At 36.6% G+C, this 19,035-nt stretch overlaps 1 protein-coding gene across 1 annotated transcript in view; it reads right to left on the bottom strand.

Moving 5' to 3' along the window:
- PTPN1 (protein tyrosine phosphatase non-receptor type 1) overlaps positions 1-19,035 on the bottom strand; it is a 44,600-nt gene continuing 25,565 nt past the window's right edge. Inside the window, exons 2-9 of the mRNA XM_085314045.1 lie at positions 14,560-14,650; positions 12,644-12,744; positions 10,529-10,627; positions 8,159-8,296; positions 6,394-6,603; positions 5,570-5,731; positions 4,660-4,895; positions 1-2,855 (exon numbers count right to left, since the gene is read on the bottom strand). Of these exons, the coding sequence (XP_085170171.1) occupies positions 2,648-2,855; positions 4,660-4,895; positions 5,570-5,731; positions 6,394-6,603; positions 8,159-8,296; positions 10,529-10,627; positions 12,644-12,744; positions 14,560-14,650 (1,245 nt within the window). The 3' untranslated portion in view covers positions 1-2,647. The remainder of the gene's footprint in view (positions 2,856-4,659; positions 4,896-5,569; positions 5,732-6,393; positions 6,604-8,158; positions 8,297-10,528; positions 10,628-12,643; positions 12,745-14,559; positions 14,651-19,035) is intronic.

Here is a 19,035-nt window from a genome sequence, read left to right as displayed (position 1 = left end):
AAATGAGCCCCTATTTCAGGAGCCGGTATTTCTGAAGCTCAAAGCATACTCTTGAGGTCTTGCAGAAGAGGCTTCCTTCTCTTTGCTCCATTGCAGCTTTGAAGGCAGCACAGCAAGTCATAACCTGAAATCACTGAGCTATTGCTTGCCTAAAGTGACCAGAGGCGAGGTGTGAATATGGCTTATTAAATGCTTTGGAATGTCTGTACTACACTTACTCAGCTGAAATGAACCATGCTAAACAACTGGGTTACACTGAGTACGCAGAAATTCAATAGGAAGGCATGCCAAGTATTAGGCGAGTACATGTTATCTGATAAACACCAAATCAGTCCATCGCTGAATGAAGATACTTTCAGCAACACTCTTTAAACCACAGCCACTTAATGATCAGTTCATGCAAATATAATTTGGGCACATCAGTAAGCAGAAATATAAGTTCTTTCATCTTTCAAGCACATGGTATTTAATCAGGACACTAGAAGACTTTACATGCATTTTAATACAAATGGGGCACAAATGTTGCCTTAGAACAATATTCTACCAGATGATGGAGAGAATAGTGGGGACAAAGCAATCACATACTGTATCTTAAATACACAGATGAGCCATTATATATTACCATTTTTCTATACTCATTTTTCATGTTTCCAATAATATTACTAAATATTGACCAATTACAACATTCCTCCTTTCAAGTACTGGTCTGACCAACAGTCTCACAGGTAAAGTATTAATTCCCAGTACTACCTGAGGATTTATTATTGTTCATTTGAGAAGCCCTTGATGCAAGCTTAACAAAATACAAAATAGAAATAACCCCCCCACACCCTCCCAAGTCACCATCCTATTCATTGAAGGAAAAGAGCTACACCTACAGACAGCTTTGCAAAAATAAATACGGAGTGGAAAACTTATGCAAGATACTCCATAACAATGTTTGTACTGAGAATGGTGGTTAAGTGCTATAAATCTATAATGTATTTAAAAGATAAAAAAAATGATTAGTAACACTGTTGCAAATCAATTGTCAGGGTTTAGTTGCAATTACTACAACTTTCAGTAGTGAGTTTGCTCCTATCCCCATGACATGAGCAAAAAAATCTTTGCTGTTACTGTTTAAGCTATATAATCTGGTACTAATGAGAGGAAGAGCATTGACTAGGAAGGCTTAGTGCAACGCAGACTTCCAGTCACAGTTCTACCAATGCACCCAAATCCTTATTTACAAGCACTTTACATTATTCAAGTCCTGGGCCTGCTTAACAGGCCCACTGAAGTGAAACAATTTAGATGCGGTGTGGTATAGAGCATGAATTAGGACAAAAAACACTCATCTCCCTTAAGTTATGCTACAACATCAACAACCCTGTCGGCAGAGGTGCAAGGCTTAGCCGCTTGGACTACCGTGTCCAATAATTACTGAAGAGTGTATCTTCAAGCCAAATCAAAGCCAGTATTTTAAATGTTTGCTTTAAAAAAAGCAGAACACACAAATGCTTGCATCATAAGCCAACTGCTATGTTCAGAGTCCAGTATGTCGTCTTTCTATGTCAAGGAAGCTGCCACAGCATTAATTGCTCTGGATTTATTGAAATGCTTTCCTGATTATTACCCGCAATACTGAGTACTTTACCACTCCATCCCTTGCAGAAAGCACGTTATTTTGCAGAGAGCAGATTTAGAGTGAAACTGTATTTTACATTCCAAATGATGAGGTTTAAGAACTGGTCCTTATAAATGCCAACTGAACAGCTGTAAAATGCTGGTGGACATCTTTTGGTTGAATTTCCCTTCCTGTTTCTCTCCCTCCCTTCACCCTGACCTAACCCAGAATACAAAGGTAAAAACAGCTTTACAAAGGTTGGTACAATGTAAATAGGCATATGTGCAAGTAGAGTGCAACGAAAGTCAATGAGGAGATATTCTTTAAAAAAAAAAAAAAAGAAAAAGCTTGACATGTTGGGATACCCTGAGCAAATGCAGAAGCCTGTTTCTATAAACACATGTAAAACAATAAGCTCTTTAAGAACAGTTATGCCAAGATTAAATATACCAATACCACAGGCACTGCCCACAACTCAGTCTTTAACAGATGAAGCAAACAAACAAAAGTAGAAAAAGTAAAGCCCTCCCCTTCCAAAAAGTTTACATTCTTCAGATATGTGGGTTTCTCTTTCCTTTTTGGGAACTCATCAGTATAAGTCATGTATTTGGTTACAACACCTGGAGAGTACAAGCAAGTTTCACTTGTGCCTAGTTTTTCTGAAACACAAAAGAAAAAGAACTGGCTTTTTAAAAAAGGCTAAAAACAACAATGTGTTGTAATTCTATTATTTAGTTTAAAAAACAAAGGAAAAAATAACAAAAGAAAAACAAGACTATTTGGCATTTTTTCTGCTTACTCCTGAATATTTTAAGGCCCTGAGATTAGAATATTATGTTCTTGGGACCACAGGGCTAGATTAAACCCTAGTGCATTAATTCTCTCTTTAAGCCCTAACCAAAGTTCCAGCGTTTCAACCTAAGATCTATTTCCACTGAGACAAGGCTCACATGCCTCAGTTAGTTTTCTTTCACAGAAGCTTATTACAAACCGATCAAATTGTTGGTGTTTTCTGCAGGCTCAATCTTGCTGGCATGTCCATCAATGAAAACATACCCTGTAACAGAAATAAGCTCCTGCCGTGAGGCAAGTGAACACGCATATATTCACTAGAAACGGCTTCCAAGTTGTCATCACATTCTCATCATCCTCTTCCAAGTTTTCTGACTTCATTGACTCTTCCTTGTGGGGCGAGAGATGCAGATTTTCACCAACAGTTCTCCTCCGAATTTCAGTGTCTTGACTAATGCTTAAGGACAGAAATAAGTATTCAGTACTGGATTCTCCACTTGAAAGAAGCATGTGGACTCTATAAGCACATGGCCTCACCCACTGAACACCCTAGACAAAGCTGCAAATCACATGCTATCATGAGCTGCAGTATATGACAAACATGCAGTTTGGGCTGTTAAATTATATGTTTTAAACAGTGTTTACAATCACAAGCCATCCAAAAGAAGGATGATAATCATTCTTTATACCAATGGATTCTCTGATACCTTGCACATTCAATCCCAGTTCATGTTCTTGTTGGGCAGCGATGCTTGGAACTATCCTGTATCCTTCAAATAGTGAGCTGAGMGCTTTAAACAACACCTGCTTCCATTGCTCATCATGGATATGATACCTGCACAGCCACTGAAACAGGAAGCTAACTAGGACAACCAAGTCTAAATCTACGTTAGGAGAACATTAAGGTTCTAAAATCAAGCACTCCTCAAAAAGTCAGAAAGTGCTGACTGTGGACCAGTAGGATAGTAGCTAGCAGAGAGATGCTTTGCTGGGGGATTTCCTAGACATCTGCTGACAGCTGAAGTATAGAAGAACTCAAGAATCTTGGTTCTATTTTAGGTACTATAGTATCTGGGCAGGGAAAAATAAACGTGCTTAAAATGTGCTTAAAATGAGGAATAGAAAGTGTTAATTGGCATCTTGTATCCCAGATAAGTATTGTGATATCAGAACTATATTATCACTGAGGGAAGAGAGAGGGAAGTGGGAGGGAGCTAACAGGTTSAGATCATGGTCACGGCCTCTCTGTACTGCTATGTGAAATTAAGAGGTGGTTATTTTGCAGAAAGACTGCTGAAAACAAATCTCACTAATCTCCAGTTTCCACAGTCACACAACTCCCTCATTGATCTAATACATGAATTTTGCCAGCTGCATCTGTTGAAAAGGCTCTAGAGTTCTGTCGAAAACACAAAAACTTGATACTTTTTTCCCAGTATTCCTGATAGAAGCTGAAGATGTCTTGTTAGGAGACCATCTAGTGGAGGAACATTGAACTTCCCCTTGATAATCCCTGGTGTGCCCAGGGTTTTTTTTTTTTTTTATTTTTTTTTTTTAATTTTTCTTTTTGCTCCATGTAACATTCAATTCAGTGTTGCAAATAAGACTATTTAACCTGCCAGCAAAACCAGAGCATGTTGATTTCAACAACTTCCACACCACTCCACTTGTTTAGCAGTAGTGACATCTAGCGGCTAAGTACCAGAAACCCTGGCTTCTCCATTGTAATAGTATTTTCACACAGCATTTCTGTACATTTATTAGTCCTTACAATTTAGGTTAGAATGACAGGTAGAAAAGTTTTCTGCTCATGAACTCCCTTCTACTCCTCTGATCAATAGCAGCTTGTAATTATTTTCACATTTTTAAGTCTGACTGAAACTAGTTAGCATAGACGCAGTTATTAGCCATGTAGCTGAAAGCTAACTTCTTAAAGAACTCCTCTGTAACTTAACATATACTGTATGTAAATCAAGACTAAATCATCTCATTATGTTGCCATTTTTGCTTTTACTCTAGCAGGATCCCATAAACAGCCCTAGTTTGTGTGAGAAGTTAAAAGAACGTGAGCACAAAACTTTCACTGAAAAGGATACACAGATCTGAATTTCAGGACTGCGTTACACTAACTCATCAAGATCTGTTCAGGACCTTTTGTATGAAATGCCATTTATGAACAAGCTTCCTATAACATCTCAAAGCTGTAAGCCAACTGGCCATTCTTCTCGGGACAGTTAAAGGTGGGAAACTAAGTAAATTACCTGTCTGTGATCAGTGGCACAGATGTACAARCTCGGCCATCTGGAGCCATCTCTTCCACAGTGCTGACTGAGCGTCTAATCTCTTCCTCTACCACTTGATGCTTAGGAAAAAATTCTGTGTGTTCATGCATCCTTCCATTGTGCATTTCTGAGGTTCGCTTTGGTGGTCTGGGAGGTGGTGGTGTATGTTCAGGTAGTGGGTCCAGGTCTTCATTGGAGAGCTCTTTCCACTGTTCCTTCATGAAAGGAAATACCCTAATAAGYTTTCCTCCATTTAATAATTTCTTTTATGAAAGTTATTATAATTTTTAACTTTAATATGGCAGAGACTTTATACTTGAGTTTCATATTTATTTTTAGAGAGACTGTTCATATGCATTAAAAAAGTGAAAGACACACAAAAAGAAACCCAAACCTAATCTATGTGCAGCATATAGAACTCTGCCACACAAAGAAAATATTAGCTATAAATGCAAGAAATTTTAATCTACTTCTATATGAAATTTTAAATAGCACAAAAGGGAGTCTGTGTTGCTCCAGTTCTGCTTACCATAGATCAAACATATAGAATTTAAAACACAATACTTAAACTTGTGGCATATTAGAAAATTGCTGTTATCCAAAACAGAAGACAAAACTGATGCAGCCAGTGTACACTTTGATTACAGTTTTGAAAAGTATCTCTTATATAGGGGCCACTAATGTACTACAGGGCTACAAGAACTTTTATGAAGAATCATGTAGTAAAGCATGTCTTGTGTTTAAGTACCCCATAAGATAAAAATTTATTCATGCTCAAACAAGCATGAAATTTAAAGTTTCATTCTGTCCTGTCCATGCCAGAAAATATTTGCTAGAGTCAGAACAGCTGCAACTTACTACATTAGGCTGTGCAGTTAATAATACTCACTTGCACTGAGGCATCTCCCATAATGAATTTTGCCCCTTCAATAACAGCTAAATAAGAGAAACGAAGCTGATCTGCTGTCTGTATAAGGCCCATTCTGTACTTCCTCATTTCTAGAAGAACCTGCTTAACATCCACTGAAGAAGGATCTTTCCTTTTGTCCATCTGAAAAGAAAAATTTGAAACATGCTTTACATTCCAATCAGATTCAATACAATTACTCAATCTGTAGTAAAAAATTAATAATTTAATTAAAAAAACTGGTATCGGTCTCTAAGAAGACAGGGATAGACCAGTTCACTGGATCTCCAAGATCTTGTCAGTATTTCCTTTTATCTTTCCTTTTTGAAATAAAGGCAGATATTTTAACCTAGGCGTGACTTCTGTATATTATTTGCTKTTATAGAGTAACAGAGTAAAGACTTGGAACTCAGGATAGTATCTCCCTGCCTATAGGGGAAATTGACTCTGTAAAAGGAAACAGATTAGATTTATTTTTCATTGTTTCAGGATAATTTACACTACTGCTTAGTCCAAATCAAGCCTGATTTTTTTGTAATAATGAAGGCAAGATCTCTCTTTGCAAAACACTCTGTTACTAGAGACTTTACTTCCACATGCTCAAAATGAGCTGTTAAGAAAGAGAGTTGTCTTAGCTTTAAACAGGAATACGCTCCCAAACTAGAACTTAAAGAAAATAATGGTGAATAATGTACAAAAGTACTTTACAGAAAATGCCACAGCTCTTTGTAGGCCTACAACAAACCATCCCTCAAGTAACTCTACAGAAAAGCATTTCACCATCATGTAGAATAAGTAGTTCTTACCAGTAGAAGACATGTATCAACCAAACAAAAAGTTCCTGATCTCCCAATTCCTGCACTGCAGTGCACGACAACAGGTCCATACTCAGGGCTAAGTGACCCAGACTCTCTCACTTTGAACAGGAAATTGAGGAATGAAGCAGGTGACTCTGGGACTCCAAAGTCAGGCCATGTAGTATAATGAAAGTGCAGAATCTCTCTAGTTTCTTGTGTCTGTAAGAGAAGGTATTTATAAAGTCTTTTAGCCTGGAAATAAGAGCCAGACTATTCAAAGCACAGTTCCCTACAACAATGTTCCAATGAGCAAATACCATTCTTCGCATGTTCATTTCCCTAGCAAATAATCTTTTTTTAATATACATATCGTGGTTGGACATTTTTAGCTTAGGTCAATTTCATATTTATTCCTTTGGAAAAACTGTAGCCACTTCCTTTAAAAATAACTCTGTGATTAATACAGAATGGAGGAGAAGTGTGCATGCACAGCTTTTTATGACATTCATGCTAAATTACTTCCTCTTGCAAACTACATCACAAGAACTTTAGCTGTCAGTAACAGCTGACTTTTAAGTTCAAATGACAAGGTACCACTAGTCTGAGGAAGCTTTTATAACTACATAGCTAAGAAACTATCTAACTCGCAAATAATTATGTCTTGCTGCAAAGGTCTCAGCATTTTGAGCAAAGGTAACAAGAAAGGTAAGCTACTGGTGCTTACATCCTCCTAGAATCCAAAGCTGCAACTTTTAAAAAAAACATGTCTGTGGCAGGCATTGTATTTAAGTCACAGCACAAACTACAACCACCAAATTCTTACTCATGCAGGTACAATTTGGCTGGTCAAATTCATACCTCTTAAATGTTTCACATTTCCCGGCAAGAAGAAACGTGTAAGAAGCTACTAGATGAACTGAGGAATAACTGTATCTTAGTAGTAAAGTAGTGAGCAGTATTAGGGCAGAAGAGTACTGCAGAATTCAGACTAGCATGTCACAATATACACACCTAGCTCGACCCCATAGGGAACCTCAGATATTATTTTCAACTACCTGCATTCAGTGTTCTTCCTTAGCCAGTCTTCCCCAGGAGCTTTAGATCAGCTCTCACTGCTCTGAATGACTATTTTTGTTTTTCTCCTCTGTTAGAGCAATGCTCTAACACAGGGCAATGTTGAAGGGGAGGGGAAGGGTGAGAAAGTGTGCACAGTATTTTGATATTGCCCAAAAGAAAAAAGAGCTACTTTCTTAAAGCTAGTGGCCTGGTCCTCATGCTGAGCTCCATACAGCTCATTGCAAGACCATGGTTGAAATGATTCCTGCTTTCTGAGAGCCATCATCAAAAACTTGAACACTTGAGCCACAGCCTAAAAAAACAAACCTTAGAACAAGACACAGGCAAACAGGTAGTGTAAGTGACCAGAAGAGCAACTATTTCAGACCTGAGCATAGAAACACTAAAACATTTGCAAAGTGATGTTATAAAGACTTCTCTGAAATCCCACGTTGTGACAAGCTAACTTCACTGAGTCTATGGATGAAGATGTGGAATACAAAGACTCARGCTTCCCCAAATATATTACAAAAATATTTAGAGTTTCATTTCCACAACACAAATTGGAGGCTATAGAGTAATCTCATGTAGGATTACTAATTCTACAAGAAAATCTGCTGCAATTGGTGGTTGTCCCTTTAAAACCTTTGCCGATCAGGAGGTAAATTTCACCTCAAAGAAGTTAAAGGATCTGAGTGGTAGTCATTTCTGTACTTACTGTAAGGTTTTCCAATTCTAGCTGTCGTACTGTGTAATATGATTTTATGTCTTCAGATATCAAGGTTAGTTTCAAGTTTGTATCTTCAAAAAACATTTCTTTCTCTTCCTTCTGTGGCCAGTACTGTGCACACTTTATCTAAAAATAAAACATTTACACATATCATTTATGTTTGTCTAAAAGGCAAGAAATAAGTGTCCTTAAATACAACAATTTCTTATGAAACAATTTCATGATCTGCCTTTATTATAAGAAGGTACAATTCTAATTCAAGGGATATCAATTTTCCTATACATTGCAGAAACACATCCTCAGTCAATCTTTTTTATATTTCAAATTACTTTGACACTGTCTGGACTTATGAATGAAAATACCTATGAATTTAGGACAGCTTTATGTATGTAGAGGTCTTTTTATTCCACATATGAGCTGAAAAAGTGTGGAGCTGAGCTGCACTGCTGTACAATCTATTCAGAAATTACCAAAATCATTATTTATTTTAGCCTGGATCAGACTAATAATAATACCAACAACATATAACAACTTTGAAATATAAAAATGGTCAGAACACTCTGCTAAAATCTGGATTTTATTCTACTCTGCATTTTATATATATATTATCCTCATGTTTAATAGTTAAACATTTCTAAAGAAGGGATAAATGTTAACAAGAAAAAGAGTAGAACGTACCAAACAGTATGAAAAGGTGTTATGAATTCTACTAATAAGCTACAGAGAATTACAATGTTCCTAATATGCAAGTGAAACATCAGATGAGATTTTGGATTAYTCCATTCATAAGAAAACCCTTCAGTATTTTACTCATAGGTAGGTAAAGTAATTTCATTCTTATTCTAGTTCTGACTCAGACTGCATCCTCTAGTTTATTAGGGTGTAAACTATTAGGGTCTAAACTTACAATCCTCTGCATTTTTTCCTATTGTTATTTAAGAGATAGCCAAAGACTGTGTGTCTAATTTCTCCACCAAATGTGTCTGCAAACAATATTTTGCTGAGCTTCACTGTAGGTCCCTCATGGCTGTTTGCTGAGAAGTGTTTGCTGCCTGCCCTAAGGGAATCACAGTAATTCATTTTGTTCAAAACTATTGGCAGTGGAGAGAATGAGTGAGACTGGCTGGAAAGGAAAAAAATATTGAAAAATATGGTTACTGCATCTCTTTTGAAGATTACGTTTCACTTACACTACAAATAAAGGTGAAACTCAAAATCAAGACTACAGTTCATTAAAATACAACTCACTGCACATGAATTTTCCCAATTATTGAAAGTTCTTTCCTGATTATGCAAAAGCATATACCACCCAGTTATCACTGCTGGATACCCAACATACTCACTACCCATCCTCCGGAGCGTCTTTGTAATATAACATTGAACGTAAAACTGTTTATGTCTATCAATTTTTAAAATTACTGTAGTCTTGAATTTGCACAGCTGCAAATCCACTTTAGGAGCACAGGATAGCAGCTGTATTAGTACACAGACAAATTTCTGAACCCATGGATGAAAAAATTAACTCCACACTTGATGGTTCCTGTCCTCTCTACCATCAGCAGGGCTGAGCCATTTCCCCTCAAGACAGCAGCTGTTCTTTATGCCAGAGGAACCTTTTTTTTTTTTAACCCCATCTGAAGGCTTATTACCTAAAATTACCCTGATGGTTTATCTGTTGTTCCACTTTCTTTTGTCTGTCTTGTCTAAAGTAAGCTTCTTAAAACGTCTGGACAGAACGAAGCCCACTGAGCTTGTCCTAGCAAGTAAATCACTAGATTAACAACTGTGTTTGTGATGAACCCTTAAGGTGAATGCTTAAGCTAGGTAGTACTTTTCATTGTACCCCAGTTTACCTCATATTTGTGACATCTTTTCAAAACCAGTGACACAGAGAGGAAAAGCAACACATATAAAAGGTGTGAATAATAAATTAGAACTCTTATTGCATGAAGGAAACTTSAAGTTAAAGTGCATCTTCAATTACTTTAAAACCASCTCATAATGCTTGAAGATGAACATYGATTTAAATGACTTCTGAGAGGTACAATCTGCATACAGTAAAAAGTAAGAACCCCATTCAAATACCTAGCAATAAAGACCAAATATTCATCTGTGCGGAGAGTCCTATTGTGTTCACGTCTTATTTCAGCCAAATTCAGAAGAAATCAGAACCTGCAATCACAAACTAGAGTATTTCTGACTTCATTAAGATTGGTTCAGCAAGTACTCAATCCTAGGAATAGTTTATTAGATAAAGTAGACATGATCACTTTATTTTCTACTACTGTTCTTCGATTATTGCTTTTTTTAACCATGCACATGCAACTAACACACAGCTAAAACCAGATAAGTACTTACTGATCCCTTTTCCATCACTCTGTTCAACATGACAACACCACGGCTTTTCTGTTCCCAAACCATCTCCCAGAAGTGACCACAAGTATTTGGCAAAGGACCCTGTACAGACAGAATCCCCAGAAATAAGCATTATTAACAGAATTTAATGTCAGAGCTACGTTCCTTGGTAAAAGTCACTGCACTAGGCAATAAATTTGGGTAAGTAACAAGAAAACTTCTTATTTTAAACTGTAAAAAAAGTGGTGCTATAGCTTTAAGTTCCATTTTCCCACTGTGAATTCACCCACAAAAGTGTGGTAAATCTGTTTCCCACACATAACAGGAAGAGAGAAGTAGTCTCATTTGCGAGAAGAGAACTGGGAATGAAAAATGCTGAGAGAACTTTCTTAGGAAGGGAAAACAAGTAATAGGGAAATGAGTCCTCTTTAACTAACAGTAGTATTAAAGCATATGTTTAACTATTCTGCAATATATCAYTGTTATTTATTACATTTGAAAATTACCAAATTGAATGGAGAAACATTCAAAAGACTGAAAAGACCAGATCACTTAATGAGCTAAGCAGGTTTCAAGAATCTTCATGGATATTGCACTGTTTGCTTTGAGACTGAACAAAATSATAACTTTTTCAAGAACTATCCACTCACAAAGTAGATTCCCTTACAAGCTAGTATTTGTGTTATGTTCCCTTGCAATTCTTCACTCCAGAATCACTGCCCTGAATTTTTGCCAACACAAACCAACGACATTGTGCCACTTATTCACTAWCCAATACTTTGTTCAAAGAGAACAGGGGGCCAGGGACCTCAAAAAAAATGACTGGATTTAAATAAAGGCATTCAAATCCGTTAAATGCYGTATCAAACAGATCACTGACTCAAGTTAGCTGAACATCTTTACTCCACATAAATATTTCTCTCTTTAACGCTATGATCAGTCTTGCTTGTCCYGTATCAAGAAAATAAGCGTGTGTTCAGAATTGTTCTCTTATTAAACTTTTCGCTGTCCACTGCTTCGGTTAGAGATTTTTCTTCATTTTCTGGAAAYGGGAAGGAAGAACTGCTGACCTTCACTTGAAAATATTAAACCCAGTCTACCTTTATCTAACACTTGGAGGAAGAAAAATTTTTTTTTGCCAAGATTAGAGACCAGGACTGTCTCCAGGGAACTGAATACTTAGGACAAACAAGAATTCTGGCATAGCTGTTAGCTCTCAGAATCAGTAGTCAGGGTATCTAAGCATTTTTAAGTCTATTACACAAATAGGTGTGGAAGTCACACATTCAGTGAAAACCAGCAACTTCTCCCCCCCCACCATCATCACAGAAGTCTGTATTTATGCTAAAGGTAGAAGCACCAGCATTGCCCAACTTGTACCTTTTGGGGGTTGGATTGTTAAGAGTTAAAACAAATTACTTGTAAATACTGCACTAACATCATTTTCAGAAGGACACTTAACTACAAATATGTGATGGAGCATACTGCTTATTTGGAACAGTAGATCAGAGCCCTTCAAAATTAATTACAAGTATAAGAAAATCTCTAGCATACTTTATATAACTTCTATTCAACATAATGTTCTTAATATTCATTATATTTAAAATATGTTATTCCAAATAGATTTTGAAATTCCTGAAGTTCATATATACAGTTCTTATGTGAATCTGACACCCTCCTACTGAATGAAGTTCACTGTTTAGAGAATATATAGGTGGACATAAGGCTATAGTGGTTCAAAGCCCTTTGAACCTTGCAGGTTCAAAACCTGCACAAAGGTGATTCATTTCAACCACATCTAAATATTGCCTGTCATAAGCCAATACATCATAAGCAGATTTCATCAAGTATGTTAGTTTCCGTCTAAAACAAAATCTAGATGAGCCTAAAGCTGAATATACAAAGGGGTTGAGATTGTCTAGGAAAGTCAGCCRGTGCTGACAGGGAGCAGGAAAAAAATACACACTGTTTCTGTAAAACAGAAACAATATCCATATGAATGGCTATATAAATTGAATGTATTTTAAAATACAGAAAACAAACACAATAGGCTAAAGAAATCCCCCCCAAARCCAACTCCAGTCACTGATGATTTCTATTACCACCACCACCAGTTACCTGGGTAAGGATGTAGCTCCTTTGGGCCTCTTCCATTTTTATCAAACTGGCATTTATATAGTCATTTTCACCTTGGTTTAGCTTAATTCGACTGTGATCAACTGCAGCATAATTAGAAAACACTGGTTAATGTATATGCATCACAGCACAATCCACGCACAAGCCCATCAGGTATTAGGATCAAAAAGACTGAGCCATCCTGAAGAGTGAAAACTCTTTATACTTAATCAAGTATACAACAAAAGTAGTATCTGGTACTTGTAACTCTGGAAATACAATATAAATACTATGAGAACAGCACTAAACACTAGAACAGTCCAAATACTTTGGACTTTGTATATATTGCAAAAATGGAGGCATTTGCATCTAAAGATAAGCAAATCATAACTGTATTTGCAAACCACATCATACTGACCTACTTGTACATTTATCAACATATTGTTTTTAAACACATCTAATTATACAACTATATGTCTTTTGTATCTTAAACATTCAAAACTAGCTTCTTCAAGATTGATAAAAGTTTGCCTTAATATAGGTTGGACAAATAGAACAGAGATTTATTCTTCTTCTTGTAGACATTTAGATGTTCTTCTCAATCCAACCACACAGTCATGTACTGAAAAAATAACAAAAACTCCCCCCAATTACTGCAAACATAATTTCATTGCTCTTTTGTCACTTCCAGCTTGTTCTGTTTAGGATAAATAACACACACAAGAGTTTCCACATTTTGCAAGAAAAACCAAACAGATTGGAAGCAGTACTATCTAAAGAAAAAAAAAAAAGAAAAAGTCATCTGCAACTCACAACTGCAAATACTAGAACTGCTTTGTAAAGGAAACTACATATGCAACATCACTGTTTCCTACTGAATCGTCACAAAGTCTCAAGTGACTTCTAACCACTGGTACATGCCAATATTCTGTCTTCAAACAGGATACAGATATATGACTAAAGAGAGAATCTACATGACACCTGTATTCGAAACAGGCAGCACTGCTGCACCCTCAAAGAAGAGGGGAAGAAGTCCCAGAACTGGCATTGCCATTTAGAGCAGAGAAGGCARTTTAGTGAACTAGCTGTGAACTTTCCCTACTGTCTCACATACCAAGCTTAATTTGTTGATCATTTCACTCTACTCCTGTAGTTCTCTGCAATCCCGTATGTTTTCATTGTTGCAATCTCTCTTGCACCCCAAAAGTAAGCATGCCACACACAAGGCAGCCCTGATTGTTATCACCATTGGTACGCAGGATCATGGAAAGAAAGACAGGCTGCAACACTGACCTGTGCTGTCACTGCAGAGTGCCTTACGGGGAGGACGGGTGCTCAGAGATGCATTTCTCATCAGCAAATTCACATGTCATAATTCACACAAATTGAGAAGTCTCCAGAATATTTAATGATAATCATTTCAGAAACAGAGGCCTCAGACTAATACTACCACTTTTACAACTTTCTGTTTTCTCTGTCCTTAATAGCTTTGGATTTATTTCCAGTCACATTTTGTGTAAGGGCAAACCTCATCTTAGTTAAGGGCAATTACTAAAAGGACATTCATGGAAAAGATACTTGCATTCCTATTAATGCTATTTCAACAATGATTCATCTCTATCACAAGGATTGAATGGTAAAGTAAGTTCTTCTCTTCAGATTTCTGTTCACAAGTATAGAATCTACTGTATGCTACTATAGTGTAATCCTATGGATATAATGGCATTCTGTGACACCTGTAGCATAACTACATTAATGAAAAAATTGCCTTGGATGCATATCTATATTTATTAAAGATGTCTATCATATTTATTAAAGATGTCTAACAAATCTTGTTCTTACAAAGAGTCTTTAACTGTAAAAAGAAGTCATTAGGGTCAACAATCTATTACAAAAAATGGAGAAGAAAGTGTACTTACAGGGGCTGACATCTCTGTACCTGTTTCTGTTTTTGTTTCTGGGATGTTTTGCCACTTTACATGGAAAGTCACTGGCTTCATGCCTGATGTCCTTTAAAAAAATAAATGAAAGTCTTAGATGTGAATCCTTCTAATATCATCATACCATTAGCTATTTTAAGACAAATACCCAATTAACATGACACTTTCATACATTGAAATTTTGGACAGTAAGGTCTTTGGGTTTCAAATTAAGAATTGAATTTAAATTTATCAAAATATAGCACTAATAATATTTGCATGTTAAAATATTATCTTCCGTAATAAAATAGTAAAGCTTTAAGTAGCAGTACCAGAGAAGTAGAATCATAGTAGAAACAGACTACACCTGATGAAGCAGAGTCTCTGCCCCAAAGCACTTTCATAGAAACTGCTTTATGCAGTTGTTTCCTCTATCAGTAGAACTATCAATTATTTTTCTGACTTAGCAACAAATTAGAAAGTTCACTACAATAAAAAAAAAAATATTCCTCGGCATCACACATGCACATAGAGTGATGCATCAACAACTGCATGCTACAGTCATGCCTAAAATCATTTAGATCTTTATCATGACTTGTCAGTAAGAGGTCACAAACCTGCAAATGGCAAAAACGTATTTATATCCAACTTACACACACAACTAAACCATGTGTACCATCTTAAGCATATACTACGGGTTTCCTCCAGGTGTTTTCAGATCCATATTATACCTCAAACATCTGATACAATTTCAGAAGACACAATAAAAAGAATTCTAAAGTCCTTGGACATTAGTCTCAATTTGTAGAAATAGAGCTTCACACTATAAATAAATACTGCATAAGTATACAATTCTTATAAATTATAGTACTAGGAACTTCAAAATGAAGCTGTCAGGTTTAACCAAAATTAATGAAAACTGAAGGAATGGATTTACTATAAAAAGGTATATAGATAGGATAAATAGGTTTAAGAAGTCCTAAGACAAATAGTTTGTGCAAATACATGAAATAAACATTTGAACCTAGCCCAGAGGCCATTCAAAAATAATCATTAAAAACTAATCTTTCAGCTAAACTCACCCCTTTTCATAAGATGAAACCTATTTTGTTAAATATAGTTAACTGAATGAAGAGTATTACATTAAGTAAGTTATCTGTCCAGATACAGATACATTAGAGCATGGAAGTGGATCCACACATCTAAAACCAACGTGAGGAGAGAACCGGCTTCTGCACACATGAACATAGCCCATTTGCAGAGCTGTTTGCAGTACGTAGACCACTTGCACAGAAAGGTTGGAYGCTCCTTCATTAAGAGTTTCAAACTAGCTGGGCTCTGGTTTAAATTGTGATAGCTTTCCAACATCAGAGGAAGAGGATTTAATACCACCTCAAAATCATAAAATACAGGCCAGTTTGGAATGTTTTTCTGTTTCTGTCAGTTTTGCATAAAGAATCACTTGCAATACTGCGGGCTATCCGCTGCACGTTCACCTTTCTCTACCCCATTATTCAGATACGTATCAAATTACACTGAATCTTACATGTCAAGCTCAGAGTTCTATTTTACATCTACCTGCTCAAAATTAGTACAGTATTCTGAAATGGCTCCTCACTGAAATAAGCCTTGACATCAGCTGTTATCTTTTTATAACTTAACACATGTCTGCTAGTATTTCTGCTTATGAAGAATGCAGTCTGGAGAATATGATCTCGACTGCCACAGTCTAATAACTTAAACACAAAGCAACTAAAATGTCTGTTTTCCTAAATTCATCCCTGACACTAAGTCGGCGATTCTGCATTTTGCAGTGCTTTTTTTTCCTCTCTCCTCCCTCTCTTCTGTATTCACCACACAGGATTAACAAGAGAAAAAAACAAGAAACTAGGAAAAATGGTTTTCTAGATCTCTAACCACATTTCCCACAGAGTCTTTTTTTTTTTTTTTTTTAGTGTAAAGAAACGTCTCAGGGTCCATTTGAAAATAAAATAGCAAAATGCAAACCAACTTATATCCTTACACATTTTTTTTTTGCTGTAAATTTTGGGTGAAACTAGTTGAGGTTATTGTTAGGCTACTGTTTGGGGACTAAAGAGTTGGCTATTACCTCACTACCCTAATACTATTTTTTTTTTTTTAAAAAAAAAAGATGCTAAGATACCCACAGGTACAGAAAGAATAAATGAATTGAAGAAGATGCATAACTCCCATGGACATAGAGAAATAGAGAAGAAGGTTACCCGTGTACCTTTCAGGAGCACAGACAATTTTAAATAGCATAATATATTTCTAAAGCAAGTTTCAACAGAGAGGAAAAAWGAAAAAAAAATATATATATAYAGTTTTAGTAAGGACCTAGATCTGACATCAAGCAAGCTTCTGCTTTGTATGAAGATCCAACTAGCACGTGGCACTTCATTTCTAAATGTAATGAATACCATTAAAACATAAAATCCTGAAGGTCATGTACATCTTCAGTGGCCAGATCTGTGCCTGAAAAGATGGGAACTCTCATGTCAGCAATGTGGGATAAAAGTGTTTTTTCTGCCTACAGTAGCTACTTGAGCACCTAATGGTAATGAGATACCTAAGAGCACTTCCAGGACAGGAAGCTGACTTCAGTGGAAATCAGATGGTCTTCAGTAGACGATTACTGGAGAGAAACACTCCAGTGACAAGTTATGTAAAATGGTCTCCTTGTTGTAGGTTTTCTTGTTACATTCCTCAGAAGCTTCTATTATTAGTTCGTGCAAGAGTCAGCATATCAAATTAGAAAACTACTGACGCAGGTGGCATGGCACTTTCAAAACACATCGATAATACTACTACAAGATCTCCCTGYTGGAGAAAGCAGACTCATCCAAAGCATAGAAGTGTTATGCTATGAGTGACCTGAAGCCAGTGATGTTACAAGAACTAAAGTTAGTGGATGAATACAGGGATTGATAAGGTTATTTAACACCTTCTTGAATCACATTTGCAGTCACACTGCAAAGATACTGTTATTTAAAAGGGAAGTACGACATTTCATTTAAAAGGTCATGTAATATAAAAAGTCAAAGAGGAAGGGCTAGAACTGAAGTCAGTTTTCCAAAGTTAAATGCTTCTGGTTTTGAGCATGAATCATTCCAGGCCACTCATCCCCAGGTTTTAAGCCCTGTACATGGTACAAATACCCCCAAGAACTTCAACAGTGGAAAGAGGAAGTCTGCTGAGGTACTGTTCTTCAAATGGAATGTTCTTGTTGCTGTTAAGCTGTAGCAGTGCCTGGAATAAGCAGTTCTTCAGTGCTTTTCAAGAGAAGGTGGTTGGCTGTCCATTACATGAATGGATTCAATTTGGCTTGGCAGTATCGCATTTCCTGTCGCAAAGATAGGACACAGAATGCAAGGGGTAGAGGGCTGTGCTACTCAGATAAAAGACATGGTTCTCTGAACCCATCCTCTCCAGAGTCCTTGAGACATTCAGCAGGAAGATGTGTTCATGGTGGCTCAGTCCCTTGTCCCTTGGTGCCTTCTGCACCAGATTTCCTGACCCCTCTCCCACCCACAAACCTAACCTTAGTAATTTACTCCAGAGCCCACAGCCTTTTGACTTCATTCATCCCAGCCTTCAAAAAATTCCCCCCAGTTCAGTCTCTTAACCCCTAGCTACTCTAGRGCTCCAGATTTGTTAACTCCTCCTTCACCCAAATCAATTACTTTTGGTAGTCTTTTCTGCTACTTTCCTTGCCACTGGCACTCAGCACTACCCAGTTTTGCCATAYGTAAACACTAGTACAACAGCACACTGACTACACCCTCACTATCTTGTTCACATATAACAGCAGGAGGTTTAGAAARAAGATAAAAAATTATCTTCCTATAAATATTAAGTCACATGAAGAGGCTTTCACGACATCAGTCACTGAAACATACTGCAAATTTGCTTAGATTTGCATACCAGTATTTCCAGAAGAAAAACTATATATTCAGTATAAAGGCTTTCTGTGAACTTTTGAGCAGGCCTCCATTTGATCACACTTTTTATTTTACTGCATCATAAATTCTAGAGTAGCTCACAGTAAGAGATAATGATATACTGTCATTTTAACAGTTCTGTTCCTTATGGGAAACAGCAATTGCCAAGATCTTATCAAGACCTACAGAAGTGCACAGTGATCTGTCTACTGAAGCAGTCATACTAAGGAAAGCAACTCACAGGAAGCATATAAATACTTAAGTTAAAAAAATATAGCCGTTTTAGCTTAAGGGCTTTGTTCTACAAGAAGAAAAAAAAAAGAATGTTTACTCTTAAAGGTAACATAAAAAAATATGACACTACTGTAGGGTTTTTTGTTTGTTTGTTTTTAAGTCTTCCACTTTTTACACCTGATGTAGCAAATTTAAATAGCAAAGTTAAATGAAAGCTGATTTTTCTGAGATGTCTTTACAGATGATATCAGAATGGAAAAAAGTTAATACAATCATATGA

The sequence above is a fragment of the Rhea americana genome, unplaced genomic scaffold (assembly GCF_003343005.1).
Source record: "Rhea americana isolate MKP2758 unplaced genomic scaffold, rheAme1 scaffold_4, whole genome shotgun sequence".
NCBI lineage: Eukaryota > Metazoa > Chordata > Aves > Rheiformes > Rheidae > Rhea > Rhea americana.
Note: the sequence above shows the minus strand (reverse complement) of the source record. Positions and strands in the feature narration are given on the sequence as shown.